The 16,196-nt window shown below is 42.2% G+C and overlaps 1 protein-coding gene across 7 annotated transcripts in view; it reads right to left on the bottom strand.

Annotated features, from left to right (window-relative positions):
- LOC145349995 (serine/threonine-protein phosphatase 6 regulatory ankyrin repeat subunit C-like) overlaps positions 1–16,196 on the bottom strand; it is a 239,820-nt gene that overhangs the window by 72,965 nt on the left and 150,659 nt on the right. For 5 of the 7 annotated variants that reach the window (XM_080198786.1, XM_080198792.1, XM_080198791.1 and 2 more), the window contains one exon: positions 860–886. The exons of the other annotated variants lie outside the window; for them this stretch is intronic. In XM_080198786.1, coding sequence (XP_080054912.1) covers positions 860–886 — 27 coding nt within the window. The remainder of the gene's footprint in view (positions 1–859; positions 887–16,196) is intronic. 7 annotated transcript variants of the gene reach the window in all.

The following is a 16,196-nucleotide window of genomic DNA, read 5'->3' as shown; positions in this document are numbered from 1 at the left end:
TCAGGCAACAGAAGAAAATGCAACATTTAATGAAAAATAACCTGTGCTAACATCAACACCTATTCTGCATATGAAGATGAGGACATTAAGAATACCAGGAATAGGGTAACTTCTTTCCAGAAACATAAAAAAATGCAGCTGTACATTTGGGTTTAACAAATAAGTGTCCAGAACTTGAATACTGTACAATTTTTCAATTAAGTTTTTTTAAATTTCAAACACTCATTTGTAATGTTGGAATACCTAAGTGGACATTTTAATGTTAATTTTTCCAAAAATAAATTCTATCAATATTTGTGTAGAACATATTTTGCTTCATATGTGCAAAAGGCCCAATCACATGACTTGAAGAAGCACACTCAAACTCTTCTGGAGCTATTTTGTTTATCAGGTCACAAAATAACAAATCTCTCACGCTCAGTAGAGCCATACTCAGAGTATATTAGTTGCAACTCATCTCCAACTTATGTTCTTTTTCATTGTAATACCTTGGAGTACAATTGAATCTTAAAATATCTCATTTGTATTTAATTACAATAATTCTGTACACAAGGTTGTCTTGGTGTCAGAATTATGTACAACAGAAACATCTCAGGAAATGCTACACACCCATAAATTCTTGTCCTTTTAAGGTAAATATTGTATCTGCGCCATTTTCTAAAAGAAAAACTAAACTGAAGGATTTGCATTTTGAAAATATTTGTGAAATTTGTAAGTCTTGTAGCATAGTGCAGCAGAAAATCACAGCATGCATTGTGAACTGCATGAAAATGTATAGAAAGATGAACCATGAATAATCAAATTCATTCCAATGAAAAACAGAGTAAAAGCATCATGCAGTCACTTTACAATTACTTACAAACTCCAAGGAGTTTTTGCTGGCAATCTAATTAAAAAAGTAGATGTTAAAATAATGACAACATACTTTAAAATTAAAATGACAATGACAGTAAGGAAATGAACTTCAGTTGGAACATTAAAAAATGCTTTGCTAACCATTGATTTAAATTACCACATTTAATAAAGAAAATGTTCATTCAAATAAGCATTTTTATGGAAAGAAATTCAAGGTGTTTCTATTTTTTAAACACTAATTGCTCATACAACAATTATTAATACCCACTGCTGCTAGAAAAGAATAATCAAGGCTGTACAACAATTGCTTACATTAAGGGCTGTGCTCTTCATAGATTCAGTAATGACCTTGAGATTATAATTGTATCTTCATTTTCTCCAATACTGAATAGTATGAGCCTCTTGTGTAATTTATCCAACCAATCCAAATGAACCATGCAAACATGATTTTTCTTAGTAGTGAGCTTTGTTGCTAAACCTCAAATGATTTTACCATGTAATATTAAATATAACAATTCTTATCACTATTGTTTGTCACAGCTCTATTTATTCAAGTGGCTGCTGCATTAATGAAAGCAATGCATACAAAATCAGTGCTTCTTTTTAAACGCAGTCAATAAACAAACTTCCAAATTTATATCTAGAGTAATGAATTTCCATTTTCAGTTAAGATTGTCAGCAAAGCACCACAGGAACACAGGAAAAGAAATAGGCTATTTGGTAATTCAAGTCTATTTTGCCATTTAATTAGATCATAGCTGATCTGTACTTTATCTTCATTTATGTACCACTGGTTCAGGGTATGAGGAGATCTGGGACAATCAATAAGCTATTGATTTCAGTCTTGAAAATTTCAAGTTTCTCTGAATCCACCTGATAGAATCCCTTCATTGTTTTAAACACCTCAATTAAAATACCTTTCAATGTTCTAAACTCAAGAAAATGCAAATCAAATTTGTGCAACTGGTCATAACCTAAATCTTAAAACTCTTGTATTATTTTAGCCAATTTGCATATATACCCCTTTCAGGGTCGCTACATTGCTCCTGAGTTTGGGTACACAAAACTGAATGCCGCACTTCAGACTAGTTCTGGAGCTAGTTGTGGAAAAATGAAGTGTTGCCTGTGTTATAATCTTGCTAGGCTTGTTAGGGACCGTTAATATTTAAAGGAAAATCTAAACACCTCATAATTAACTAATAGAATTGTGCCACAAGATGTGTACCTGAACCTTTTTCTCGTTAAAGACAGATTGTACTGTATTTTCAGTACAGTTCTGACTACCAAGCTTTGATTCCACTTTACCTGTAACTGACCTATTCTTACCCTACTGAAATTGGGAGAGGACAAGAGAGTTGTGATCTATGTTTGGACCAACAAGATAACAAATAGTAGGCAAGAGGTTCTGTTTACTGAGTCCCAGGACAGGACTGTAAGAGTTGTAATCTTTAGATTGCTTAAATCATGTGCAAGTTGGCATTGGGATAAATAGCTTAGACAGGTGAATGTGTGGCTGAAGGAATGATGTGAGAAAGCAGGTTCCAGTTCCTGGGGCGCTTGCAGGAATCCTGGAACAAGAAGGAAGTGCATGATTGGAACTGGTTCCAACTGAACTGAACTAGGACAAGGTCTCTGGAAAGGATAAACAGGACAGTCACAAAGTGTGTGGAGGGGGACAGTGGAGTAGGACTCAAGTGACTGAAGGTAATTTTTTTAGTTGTTCAAAAATCAAACCTAAGGAAGAGAATAGAATAAGGGTGAGAAGCTGCACTTTAGGCACTGCAGAAAAAGGGAAAACTAAAAATGTAAAATAATTAAACCAGGATAAACTACGGGCGGCACTGTGACATAGTAATTAACATTGCTGCCTCACAGCGCCAGGGACTCAGATTCAATTCCCGGCTCGGATCACTGTCTGTGTGGAGTTTGCATGTTCTCCCCGCGTCTACGGGAGTTTCCTTCGGGTGCTCCAGTTTCCTCCCACAGTCTGAAAGATGTGCTGGTTAGATGCATTGACCTGGACAGGTGCCAGAATGTGGCAACTCGGGGAATTTCACAGTAACTTCACGTTAATGTAAGCCTTACTTGTGACTAATGAATAAACTTTTTTTACGGTCGCAAAATAGAACAAGTTACAGAATGTGGCCCAAATCAGCTGTCCACAGTAGACTGTGTAAATCGGTTAATGGGTAAAATGAGGGTTGAACAGTAGAAGGTCTGCAAAAACAAAGGATTTGTTATTCAGAACCTGCTTATATCCTGGCTTAACTGGCTGGATGTCTGGTTTAAGGTGTGAATGACACCAACAGCGCGGGTTCAATTCTCATCCCAGCTGATTATTCATGAAGGCACGCCTTCTCAGCCTTGCTGCTCGCTTAAGGTGTGGTGATCCTCAGGTTAGATCACCACTAGTCAGTTCTCCACCTCAAAGAGGAGAGCTGCCTATGATTATCTGGGACAATGGCGACTTTACCATTACACTTCTAAAATGCAAGAGATCTACTTGCCAAAAATAAACAGCCATGAAGTAAGAGCCAAGACAAAACTAAAAAAAAGCATGTAAATATGCAAAAAAAAAGCACAAATCTGGTGAATGGGAATGATGCAAAGAAACGCAAAGAGTGACAAAGCAGATAATAAGAATTACAGAAAAGGGATACAGAAAGAAACTTGCAAGGGAACAAAACCTTTATAATTACATTTAGAAAAAGGAGGGGAAATTGAGAAGTTAAGCACAATTATATTGTCAATGAAAATACGAAAATGGTAGGCATGTTAAGTAATTACTGTGCACCACTATTTATAGTAGAGGAAAAAATTGCATGCCTGACATCCCAAGGAAACCAATACTGAATTAACAAAACTAGGACAAGAAAAATAACAGCAATGGAGAAATTAATGGAACAGAAGAGTGACAATCCTCAGGACCAGATTATTTCCATTCTTGGGCTTTAAAGTGGGTGAAAGCATTGCATATGCTCTAACTATAACCTTCCAAAGTTTCCTCAATTCATTAAACATTTGTTTGCAACAAAAAATTGTGTTTGTCCACAGATCTCAAAGCAGAAGGGCATGTTTGTAGGGTGGTGAAAATGCTTCTGGGAGACTTGCCTTTTTCAATTGAGGCACAGATTACAAAAGCAGGAAAGTCATTTTGGAGTTGTGTAGAACTTTGATGAGATCACAGCTAGAGTATCATGTGCAGTTATGGTCACCACATTATCAGAAGGATGTGATTGCACAAGAGGGTGCAAAGGAGATTCATCAGGATGCTGCCTGGGTGGAATATTTAAGCTGTGAAGAGAAGTTGCATAAACTTGGGTTGTTTTCATTGCAGCAGAGAAGACTGAAGGGTGACCTGATCTAGGTGTACAAGATTGAGAGAGACGACATGGACAGAGTGGATAAGGGGCAGCTGTTCTCCTTAGTTGACAGGTCAGTCAAAAGGGGACATAGGTTCAAGGTGAGGAACAGGAGATTTAGAGGGGATATGAGGAAAAACTCTTTTTTACCCAGACGGTGGTGACAGTATGCCTGGAAGGGTAATGCGCTGCCTGGAAGAGCAGTGGAGGCGAGTTGCCTCACATCCTTTAAAAGGTATCTGGATGAGCACTTGGCACATCATAATATTCGGGACTATGGGCCAAGTGCTGGCAGATGGGATTAGATGGGAGTTGAGATGTTTCTGATGTGTCAGTGTGGACTCCATGGACCGAAGGGCCTCTTCTGCGCAATATGGTTCTATGTAAGAAAGGGATGCCAGGAAATTTTAAATCAGTTAGTCTAATATCTGTTGTTGGAAAATTAAGAGTTTATAATTAAGGATTATTTCCACTGAGGCTAGGGGAGAAAAAAAAAGAGGGCATGGGTTAAGGGTGAAAGGAGAAAAGTTTAAAGGGGGGGCTTCTTCACGCAGAGAGTGGTGGGAGTGTGGAATGAGCTGCCGGATAAAGTGGTAAATGCGGGGTCACTTTTAACATTAAAAAAAAACTTGGACGGGTTCATGGACGAGAGGGGTGTGGAGTGATAATGGTCCAAGTGCAGGTCAGTGGACTAGGCAAAAAATGGTTCGGCACGGACAAGAAGGGCCAAAAGGCCTGTTTCTAAGCTGTAATTTTCTATGGTTTCTATGATAGCCTGACTCAACACCTTGAAAATTTTGAGCTCATCAGAGGAAGCCAGTATGGATTTGTAAAAGATAGGTCATGCGTGACCAATTTTTTTCAAGAATGGACGAGAAGTTATGGACAGGAGAAATCAATGGATGCTACTTTTATAGACTTGGAGAAGATACTTGATAAAATCCTTCATAGGAAGTATTTAGCTAAAATTGAAGCCCATGAAATGGAAGATAAATTGGCGGCCTGATTAGGAAATTATTTGAGCGAATGCAGAGTATAGGAATAATGGACAGGTAATGCTAACTGATGGATGTGACAAATCATGTCCTACAAGGATCTGTGTTGAGGCCTCATGGTGGGATATGAAACTTCATATCCACATCTACTGATAACATAAAAACAGATAATATTGGAATTGTAAAATTACAAGGAAACGCCAATAAATTAAGTGAATTTCAGGCAAAACTATGGCAAATGATTTCAATGTAGTTAAATGTGAAGTTATCTATTTTAGTCCTAAAACTAAATATGGTACTTTTTAAATAGAGAAAAGGAATGGGTGGTACGGCAGCAGAGTGGTTAGCACTGCTGCTTCACAGCTCCAGGGACCTGGATTCGATTCCCGGCTTGGGTCACTATCTGTGTGGAGTTTGCACATTCTCCTTGTGTCTGCGTGGTTTTCTCCAGTTTCCTCCCACAGTCCAAAGATGTACAGATTAGGTTGATTGGCCATGCTAAAAAAAATTGCCCCTTATTGTCCTGAGATGCGTAAATTTGAGGGATTTGTGGGTAAACAGGGATTAGAGGGATATGGGGGCAGGGCCTAGGTGGGATTGTGGTCGATGCAGATTTGATGAGCCAAATGGCATCTTTCTGCACTACACAGTTTCTATGATCCTTCTATGAATAAATAAAAATACAAAAAGATTCTGGGGTCCAGATACATCAATAATTGGGGGGTGTGTGTGTGTCAGATGATGTGAGTACTGAAATAGTTGTGTTCCCGTGAGCTCATGGCACTACTCAGCCTGCAATCCTTTCATTTATTACACTTACACAGCATATACTTACATAATCTGGGAGAACTCTATATCAATTCATAAAATCCTACAGTGCAGGAGGAGGCCATTCAGCCCATCTCACCTGCACTGACCACAATCCCACTGAGGCCCATTCCCATAACCCCATGCATTTACCCTAACTAATCCCCCTGACATTAAGGGGCAATTTAGCATGGCCAATCCATCTAACCCACACATCTTTGGATTGTGGGAGGAAACTGGAGCACACAGAGAAAACCCATGTAGACACAGGCAGAATGTGCAAACTCCACATAGAGAGGAATCAAAGCACCCAAGTTGGGAATCGAACCAGGTCCCTGGCACTGTGAGACAGCAGTGCTAACCACTGTGCCGCCCTGGAAGATTTTTTGATTAAATGTCGGTGACAAAATGCAACAAAATATTAAGAAAATCTTCGACTAAAGACAGCAGTCAGAAGTAACTGAAATGGAGTTAATTCCTCAACAAAATAACTTGGTGAACGAACAGGCTCTCAATCCGCCACTCACAATGGCTTTATAACTGATGACTGCTAGTATTATTAAGGGTATTAATGAGAAAATTGGTCAATTAGCACAAAACATCAATGCTCATACTGCAGAACTTCAGAATACTGGCAAGCAGCTTGATGTAGTAGAAGGGAGGTAGTCCAAAATGCAACTTCGTTGATGCCCATCTACAATCCTTGGAAAATCAATGTAGCATGTCAGAATTGACGATCTGGAAATCCTATCTTTGAGGCCGAGGGGCAATCAACGACCCTGGCCCAGAAACATACATTTTCATAAATTCAAGAATCACCAAAGAGAGTCTTGGAGGCAGCTAGATGTAATGGGGTCTTGATCTATGACGGAGCAAAGCTCTCTTTCTTCCAAGATTTCTCAGTGTCGATAGAATAGAGGCACAAGGACTTGGATGAAGTTAAAAGACAACTGAAAGCCGTAGAGCACATTGCACATCTCACAACTCAAAACTGATGTTCAACAACCTAGCTAAAGCCATGGCTTTTGCAGTAGCAGGCTGCAGTTTACTGTAAAAACTGGACTCTCTTCTTTGTCAATATAATTCCTTCCTCACTGCACATTAGTATTTATCATTCATAGAACATAGAACATTACAGCGCAGAACAGGCCCTTCGGCCCACGATGTTGCGCCGACCAGCTAAAAAACAATGACCCTCTAACCTAAACCAATCCCTTTTCATCCATAAACCTATCCACAGATCTCTTAAATGCCCCCAAACTAGGCGCATTTACAACTTCAGCAGGCAGGGCATTCCAATCCCTCACCACCCTCTGGGTAAAGAACCTACCTCTGACATCCGTCCTATAACGACCTCCCCTTAATTTAAAGCCATGCCCCCTCGTGCTAGCTTTCTCCAACCGAGGAAAAAGGCTATCACTATCCACCCTATCTAAACCTCTAATCATCTTATATGTTTCAATAAGATCCCCTCTTAGTCGCCTTCTTTCTAGCGAAAACAACCCCAAATCCCTCAGTCTCTCCTCATAGGCCCTCCTCTCCATACCAGGCAACATCCTGGTAAACCTCCTCTGCACCCTCTCCAAAGCCTCCACATCCTTCCTATAATGTGGGGACCAGAACTGCACACAATACTCTAAGTGCAGCCGCACCAGAGTTGTGTACAGTTGCAACATGACGCTGCGGCTCCTAAATTCAATCCCCCTACCAATAAACGCCAAGACACCGTATGCCTTCTTAACAACCTTATCTACTTGATTCCCTACTTTCAGGGATCTATGTACACATACACCTAGATCCCTCTGTTCATCCACACTATTCAGAGTCCTCCCGTTAGCCCTATACTCTACATATCTGTTATTCCTACCAAAGTGAATTACCTCACACTTCTCCGCATTAAACTCCATCCGCCACCTCTCGGCCCAGCTTTGCAACCTAAGTCACCCTGCAAACTATGACACCCTTCCTCACAATCTACCACACCTCCGACTTTGGTGTCATCAGCAAATTTACTAATCCACCCAACTATACCCTCATCCAGATCATTTATGAAAATTACAAACAGCAGTGGCCCCAAAACAGATCCCTGGGGCACACCACTCGTAACTGAACTCCATGACAAATATTTACCATCAACCACCACCCTCTGTCTCCTATCTGCTAGCCAATTCCTGATCCAATTTCCTAGATTACCCTCAATCCCATACATCTGCATTTTCTGCAGAAGCCTACCATGGTGAACCTTATCAAACGCCTTACTAAAATCCATATATACCACGTCAACTGCCTTTCCCCCATACACCTCTTTGGTCACTTTCTCAAAAAACTCAATAAGGTTAGTAAGGCATGACCTACCCGCTACAAAACCATGCTGACTATCTCCAATCAATTCATTACTCTCTAAATAACTATAAATCCTATCCCTAATAATTTTTTCTAAAACCTTGCCCACAACAGAAGTAAGACTCACCGGTCTATAATTCCCGGGGAAGTCTCTGTTCCCCTTCTTAAACAATGGGACAATATTCGCTATCCTCCAATCTTCCGGTACTATACCTGAGACCAACGACGACCTGAACATCAGAGCCAGAGGCTCTGCAATCGCCTCTCTTGCCTCCCAGAGAATCCTAGGGTAAATCCCATCCGGACCAGGGGACTTATCTATTTTCAAACCCAACAGGGATGATTTAGTAATTGAGGACCACAGAGAATTTTTATCCTTAAGATTGGCAGGGACTTTCATGAATGGAAAACGTTCTTTAGCATGCTCCATTGCATTAAGAACTTTACTGTGTAGACTGTACAATACCAGGGCTGTGTAAAAACATCCTTCAGCCTTTCTTTTCATCTATATAATGGTGGTATATGCTTATTGGTCTCCTTTGCTCTGACCACGATAAACATGAGTTGCACCATTGCTGGGAGGTGGGTGAATGGCTCAAGTCTTAATGGGAGAGGGGGTTGAAATGCCCTTTGCGTGCAAATCTTGTCTCCTCTTTTTTGATGAGAAAGACTCCTAGGTGCAATTACGGAGATTTGTAAGTATAGTCTTTAAAAAGTACTTACCTTTGAAGTTTAGACCTCATTGTTCCAGCAGAGCAGGCAGAGAGGTGATTTTTGTGAGGAGAGCTGATTGGTAAGAGTGTTGATTCTTAACTTACTTTTTTTTCAGAGTTTTTTTCTACAGAACCGGAAGTAAGCCCTAGGAAGACCTGGGAAGGTTTTTTGTTTTTGCCCAATAAATCTGAACAAGGAGGAAACCCAAGACACAGAACGTGTAGAGTCTCCCACCCTCCCCCCTCCTCTAACCTAAAAAATCTTGGTGTGAGAGCAGGTAAGCTTTTTTCTTTTTCTCTTTCACTTCTTAGTAAGGCAAGTTAGCAGGGATGGCGGTGCAGGCAGTGCAATGTTCCTCCTGTGGGATGTTTGAGGTGAGGGATACCATTAGTGTCCTAGCTCAGTACACTCGCAGGAAGTGCACCCAATTCCAGTTCCTTGAAGCCCGCGTTAGGGCTCAGGATCATTCGGGAGGCAAAGACAGTTATAGAAAAAAGCTACAGGGAGGTAGTTACTCCTAGAAATGAGGATACTTGGGTGACTGTTAGAAGGGGTAAGAAGCAGTCAGTTCAGCGATCCCCTGTGGCGTTTCTCTGTCTAACAAGTATACTGTTGAGGAGGAGGAGGAGTGACTCACCAGGGGCAAGCCATGGGATACAGGTCTCTGGCACAGAGTATGCCCCTATTGCTCAGAAGGGAAGGGGGAGAAGAGTAAACCATTAGTCACTGGGGGACAGATAGGAGATTCTGTGGGAACGAGAGAGAATCACGGGTGGTTTGTTCTGGATCTTCTGGAGGTAGTTACTCTGATTCTGGATAGGAGCGAAAGTAACAGAAGAGTTGTTATGGGAGATTTTAACTTTACAAATATTGACTGGAAAAGCTATAGTTCGAGTACTTTAGATGGGTCAGTTTTTGTCCAATGGGTGCAGGAGGGTTTCCTGACACAGTATATAGATAGGCCAACAAGAGGAGAGGCCACATTGGATTTGGTACTGGGTAATGAACCAGGCCAGGTGTTAGATTTGGAGGTAGGTGAGCACTTTGATGTTAATGACCACAATTCGGTTATGTTTACATTAGCAATGGAAAGGGATAGGTATATACCGCAGGCAAGAGTTATAGCTGGGGGAAAGGAAATTATGATACAATTAGGCAAGATTGAGGATGCATAGGATGTGGAAGGAAACTGCAGGGGATGGGCACAATTGAAAAGTGGAGCTTGATCCAGGAACAGCTACTGCGCATCCTTGATAAGTATGTACCTGTCAGACAGGGGGGAAGAAGTGGTCGAGCTAGGGAACCGTGGTTTACTGAAGAAGTTGAATCGCTTGTGAAGAGGAAGGAGGAGGCTTATGTCAAGATGATATATGAAGGCTCAGTTGGGGTGCTCAAGAGTTACAAATTAGCCAAGAAAGACCTAAAGAGAGAGCTAAGAAGAGCCAGGAGATGACATGAGAAGTCTTTGGCAGATAGGATCGAGGAAAACTCTAAAGCTTTCTATAGGTATGTCAGGAATAAAAGAATGACTAGGGTAAGAATAGGGCCAGTCAAGGACAGTAGTGGGAAGTTGTGCGTGGAGTCCGAAAAGATAAGAGAGGCGCTAAATTAATATTTTTCGTCAGTATTCACACAGGAAAAAGACAATGTTGTCAAGGAGAATACTAAGATACAGGCTATTAGACTAGATGGGATTGAGGTTCATGAGGAGGAGGTGTTAGCAATTCTGGAAAGTATGAAAATAAATAAGTCCTCTGGGCCGGATGGGGTTTATTCTCGGATTCTCTGGGAGGCTAGGGAGGAGATTGCAGAGCCTTTGGCTTTGATCTTTAGGTCGGCATTGTCTACAGGAATAGTGCCAGAAGACTGGAGGATAGCAAATGTTGTCCCCTTGTTCAAGAAGGGGAGTAGAGACAACCCTGGTAATTATAGACCAGTGAGCCTTACTTCTGCTGTGGGCAAAGTTTTGGAAAGGTTTTGGGGTGGCACGGTAGCACAGTGGTTAGCACTGCTGCTTCGCAGCTCCAGGGACCTAGGTTCGATTCCCAGCTTGGGTCACTGTCTGTGAGGAGTTTGCACATTCCCCTCATGTCTGTGTGGGTTTCCTCCAGGTGCTCCAGTTTCCTCCCACAGTCCAAAAATGTGCGGGTTAGGTTGATAGGCCATGCTAAAATTGCTCCTTAGTGTACTAGGATGCTTAGGATAGAGGGATATTGGAATAGGGCCCGGGTGGGATTGTGGTCAGTGCACACTCGATGGGCCAAAGGGCCTCTTTCTGCACTGTAGGGTTCTATGATAATAAGAACTAGGATTTATAATCTAGAAAGGAATAATTTAATCAGGGATCATCAGCACGGTTTTGCGAAGGGTAGGTCATGCCTTACAAACCTTATTGAGTTCTTTGAGAAGGTGACCAAAGACATGAATGAGGGTAAAGCAGTTGATGTGGTGTAAATGGATTTCAGTAAAGCGTTTGATAAGGTTCCCCACAGTAAGCTATTGCAGAAGACACAGAGGCATGGAATTGAGGGTGATTTAGCAGTTTGGATCAGAAATTGGCTAGCTGATAGAAGACAGAGGGTGGTGGTTGATGGGAAATGTTCATCCTGGAGTTCAGTTATTAATGATGTACCGTGAGGATCTGTTTTGGAGCCACTGCTGTTTATCATTTTTATAAGTGATCTGGATGAGGGTGTAGAAGGATGGGTTAGTAAATTTGCGGATGACACTAAAGTGGGTAGAGTTGTGGACAGTGCGGAAGGATGTTGCAGGTTACAGAGGGACACAGATGAGCTGCAGAGTGGGCTGAGAGGTGGCAAATGGAGTTTAATGCAAAAAAGTGTGAAGTGGTTCACTTTGGAGGGAGTAACAGGAATACAGAGTACTGGGCTAATGGTATGATACTTGGTACTGTGGTTGAACAGAGAGATCTCGGTGTCCATGTGCATAGATCCCTGAAAGTTGGCACCCAGGTTGGTAGGATTGTTAAGAAGGCGTACGGTGTGTTAGCTTTTATTGGTAGAGGGATTGAGTTTAGGAGCCACGAGGTCATGTTGCAGCTGTACAAAACTCTGCTGCGGCCACACTTGGAGTATTGTGTACAGTTCTAGTTGCCGCATTATAGGAAGGATGTGGAAGCATTGGAAAGGGTGCAGAGGAGATTTACCAGGATGTTGCCTGGTATGGTGGAAAGGTCTTATGTGAAAAGGCTGAGGGACTTGAGGATGTTTTAGCTAGAGAGAAGGTTAAGAGGTGACTTAATAGAGGCATATAAGATGGTCAGAGGATTAGATATGGTGGACTGTGTGAACCTTTTTCCTCGGATGGAGATGGCTAGCATGAGGGGGCATAGCTTTAAATTGAGGGGTGATAGATATAGGACAGATGTCAGAGGTAGGTTCGTTACTCAGAGAGTAGTAACAGCACAGAATGCCCTGCCTGCAACAGTAGTGGATTTGCCAACCTCAAGGGCATTTAAATGGTCTTTGGATAAACATATGGATGATACTGGAAGAGTGTCGATTAGATGGGCTTTAGATTGATTTCACAGGTCAGCGCAACATCGAGGGCCAAAGGGCCTGTACTGCGCTGTAATATAGTCCTACAGTACCTCACATTTGGTGAGGAAAACCCCCTTTAAAGTAATGGTTGTGTATTTTTTAAAAAAATTTTGGGATGAAAGAATCATTAATTGGTTCCTATGAGAGTACAGACAAATCTTATGTCTGAGCAAAAGATAATATAATGTGCTATACTGATACATATAGCTGGAGATGGGGGAAGTATGCTTTGGTATGCCTGAACTGGGTGGGAAAACTTTGGCGAGTAAACCATTTCTTTATACGTCAATATCCTATACTTTAACTGGCTGAATAAGCAATGACAGTAGCTACTTTGAAATTTTGCTCCTGGGACACACAGGTTTACAACATGGAAACTGGCCCTTTGGCGCAACTTGTCCATACCGCCCTTTTTTTTTAAACAGTAAGCTGGTCCCAATTGCCTACGCTTGGCCAATACCTCTTTATAGCCATCTTATTCATATAGCTGTCCAAACGCTTTTTAAAAGATAAAATTGTACCCACCTCTGGCAGTTCGTTCCAGACACCCTGTGAAAACACTGCCCCTCTGGACACCTTTGTATCTCTCCTCTCTCACCTTAAGCCTATGCCCTCTAGTTTCAGACTCCTCTACCTTTGGGAAAAGATATTGACTATCCAGCTGATCTATGTCCCTCAGTATTTTATAGACCTCCATAAGATCACCCCTAAGCTTCCTACACTCCAGAGAAAAAAGCCCCAGTCTATCTAGCTTCCCCTTATAACTCAATCCATCAAGTTCCGGTAGCAGCCAAGTAAATCTTTTCTGCACTCTTTCGAGTTTAATATCCTTTCTATAATAGGATGACCAGGACTGTACACATATTCCAAGCATGGCCATACCAATGTCTTGTACAACTTCAACAGGATGTCTCAACTCCTGTATTCAATGTTCTGAATGAGTCGCAAAAACCCAGCTTGCAGGTGCAGCAGGTGGTCAGGAAGGTGAATGGGATGCTGGCCTTCATAGCGAGGGGGATTGAATATAAAAGTAGGGAGGTCTTGCTGCAGCTGTATAGGGCATTGGTGAGGCCGCAGCTGGAGTACTGTGTGCAGTTTTGGGCGCCGCACCTGCGCAAGGATATTTTGGCCCTGGAGGGAGTGCAGAGGAGGTTTACTAGGCTGATACCGGAGTTGAGGGGATTGAGCTATGAGGAAAGGCTGAATAAACTAGGCTTGTACTCGTTAGAGTTTAGAAGAATGAGGGGAGATCTCATTGAGACGTATAAGATGATGAATGGGATGGATAGGATAGAGGTGGAGAGACTCTTCCCGCTCAAAAAAGACAGTAGGACTAGGGGGCACAGCCTCAAGATAAAGGGGAGGCGGTTTAGAATGGAGTTGAGGAGGAACTTCTTCACTCAAAGGGTGGTGAATCTCTGGAATTCTCTGCCCGTTGAAGTGGTGGAGGTTGCCTCGCTAAATATTTTTAAGACGCGGGTTGATGGGTTCTTGATAAGAGAGGGGATTAAGGGTTATGGGGAGAGGGCGGGAAAGTGGAACTGAGCCACGACAGATCAGCCATGATCTTATTGAATGGCGGGGCAGGCTCGAAGGGCTAGATGGCCTACTCCTGCTCCTATTTCTTATGTTCTTATGTTCTTAAACCAAGCATGCTGAATGCCTTCTTCATCACTCTGTCCAGCTGTGATTCCACCTTCAAGGAGTTATGAACACGTACCATTAGGTCTCTTTGTTCTATAACTCTCCCCAGTACCCGACCATTAACTGAGTAAGTCCTGCCCTAGTTTGATCAACCAAAATGTATCACCCCTTATTTATCTAAATTAAACTCCATCTGCCATTTGTCAGCCCATTGGCCCAGTTGATCAAGATCCTGCTGCAATCCGAGATAACCTCCCTCACTGTCCACTGTGCCACCAATCTTGGTGTCATCTGCAAACTTACTAACCATGCCTCCTAAATTCTCATCCAAATCATTCATATAAATGTCAAATAACAGTGGACCCAACACTGAATCCTGAGGCACACCACTGGTCACAGGCCTCCAGTTTGAAAAACAACCCTGTACAACCACCCTCTGTCTTCTGTCAACAAGCCAAATTTTGTTTCCATTAGGTTACTTCACCCTGGATCCTGTGAGATTTAATCTTATACAACAACCTACCATGTGGTATCTTGTCGGAGTCCTTGCTAAAATCCACGTAGACAACATTAACTGCACTGCCCTCATTTACCTTCTTGGTTAGTCCTTCAAAACCTTCAATCAAATTTGTGAGACATGATTTTCCACTCACAAAGCCATGCTGATTATCTCTAAACAACTCTTGCCTCGCTAAATGCCTGTAGATCCTATCTCTCAGAATAACTTCTAACTACTTACCAGTACAGATGTGAGGCTCACTGGCCTGTAGTTCCTAGGCTTTTCCCTGCAGCCTTACTTAAACAAAAGCACGACATTTGCCACCCTCCAATCTTCAGGCACCTCACTTGTGGCTGTCGACGATTCAAATATCTCGGCGAGGGAATCCTCAATTTCCTCCCTAGCCTCCCACAATGTCCTGGGAGACACTTCATCAGGTCCTGGGGATTTATCTACCTTGAAGCACTTCAAACTTCCAGTGCCTCCTTCTGTTATGTGTACACTTCTCAAGACATCACTATTTATTTCCCCAAGTTTGATAGGATGCAGAGCTCGGCCGAAAAGTGGCAGATGGAGTTTAACCCTGATAACTGCAAGGTGATTCATTTTGGTAGGACAAACTTGAATGCAGATTACAGGGTCAACAGCAGGGTTCTAAGGAACGTGGAGGAACAGAGATCTTGGGGTTCATATCCACAGATCTCTGAAGGTTGCCACTCAAGTGGATAGAGCTGTGAAGAAGGCTTATAATGTTTGTGTTTATTAACAGGGGGTTTGAGTTTAAGAGCCGTAGGGTTATGCTGCAACTATACCGGATGTTGGTGAGACACATTTGGAATATTGTGTTCAGTTGTGGTCACCTCATTATAAGAAGGATGTGGAAGCATTGGAGAGAGTACAGAGGAGATTTACCAGGATGCTGCCTGGTTTGGAGGGTAGGTCTTATGAGGAAAGGTTGAGGGAGCCGGGGCTTTTATCTTTGGGGCAAAGGATGAGAGGCAACTTAATCGAGGTTTATAAGATGATGAGAGGGATTGATAGAGTGGATGTGCAGAGACTATTTCCTCAGGTGGATGTAGCTGTTACTAGGGGGCAGAACTATAAGGTTCATGGTGGGAGATATAGGAGGCTTGTCAGAGGTAGATTCTTCACTCAGAGAGTGGTTGGGGTGTGGAATAGACTGCCTGCTGTGATAGTGGAGTTGGACACTTTTAAGAACTTTCAAGTGGTTATTGGATAGGCACTTGGCGCGCTCCAGAATTATAGGGAGGGGATAGCTTGATCTTGGGATTGGACATAGCTCGGCACAACATTGAGGGCCAAAGGGTCTTACTGTGCTGTAATGTTTTATGTTTCTATGTTTCTATCAAGTTCCCTAACATCCATGCCTTTCTCAACAGTAAATTCTGATGAGAAA

This window comes from Carcharhinus amblyrhynchos, chromosome 11, assembly GCF_965287045.1.
Source record: "Carcharhinus amblyrhynchos chromosome 11, sCarAmb.v2.hapA, whole genome shotgun sequence".
NCBI lineage: Eukaryota > Metazoa > Chordata > Chondrichthyes > Carcharhiniformes > Carcharhinidae > Carcharhinus > Carcharhinus amblyrhynchos.
The sequence above is the reverse complement of the archived record's forward strand: the minus strand, read 5'-3'. Positions and strand labels throughout refer to the sequence as shown.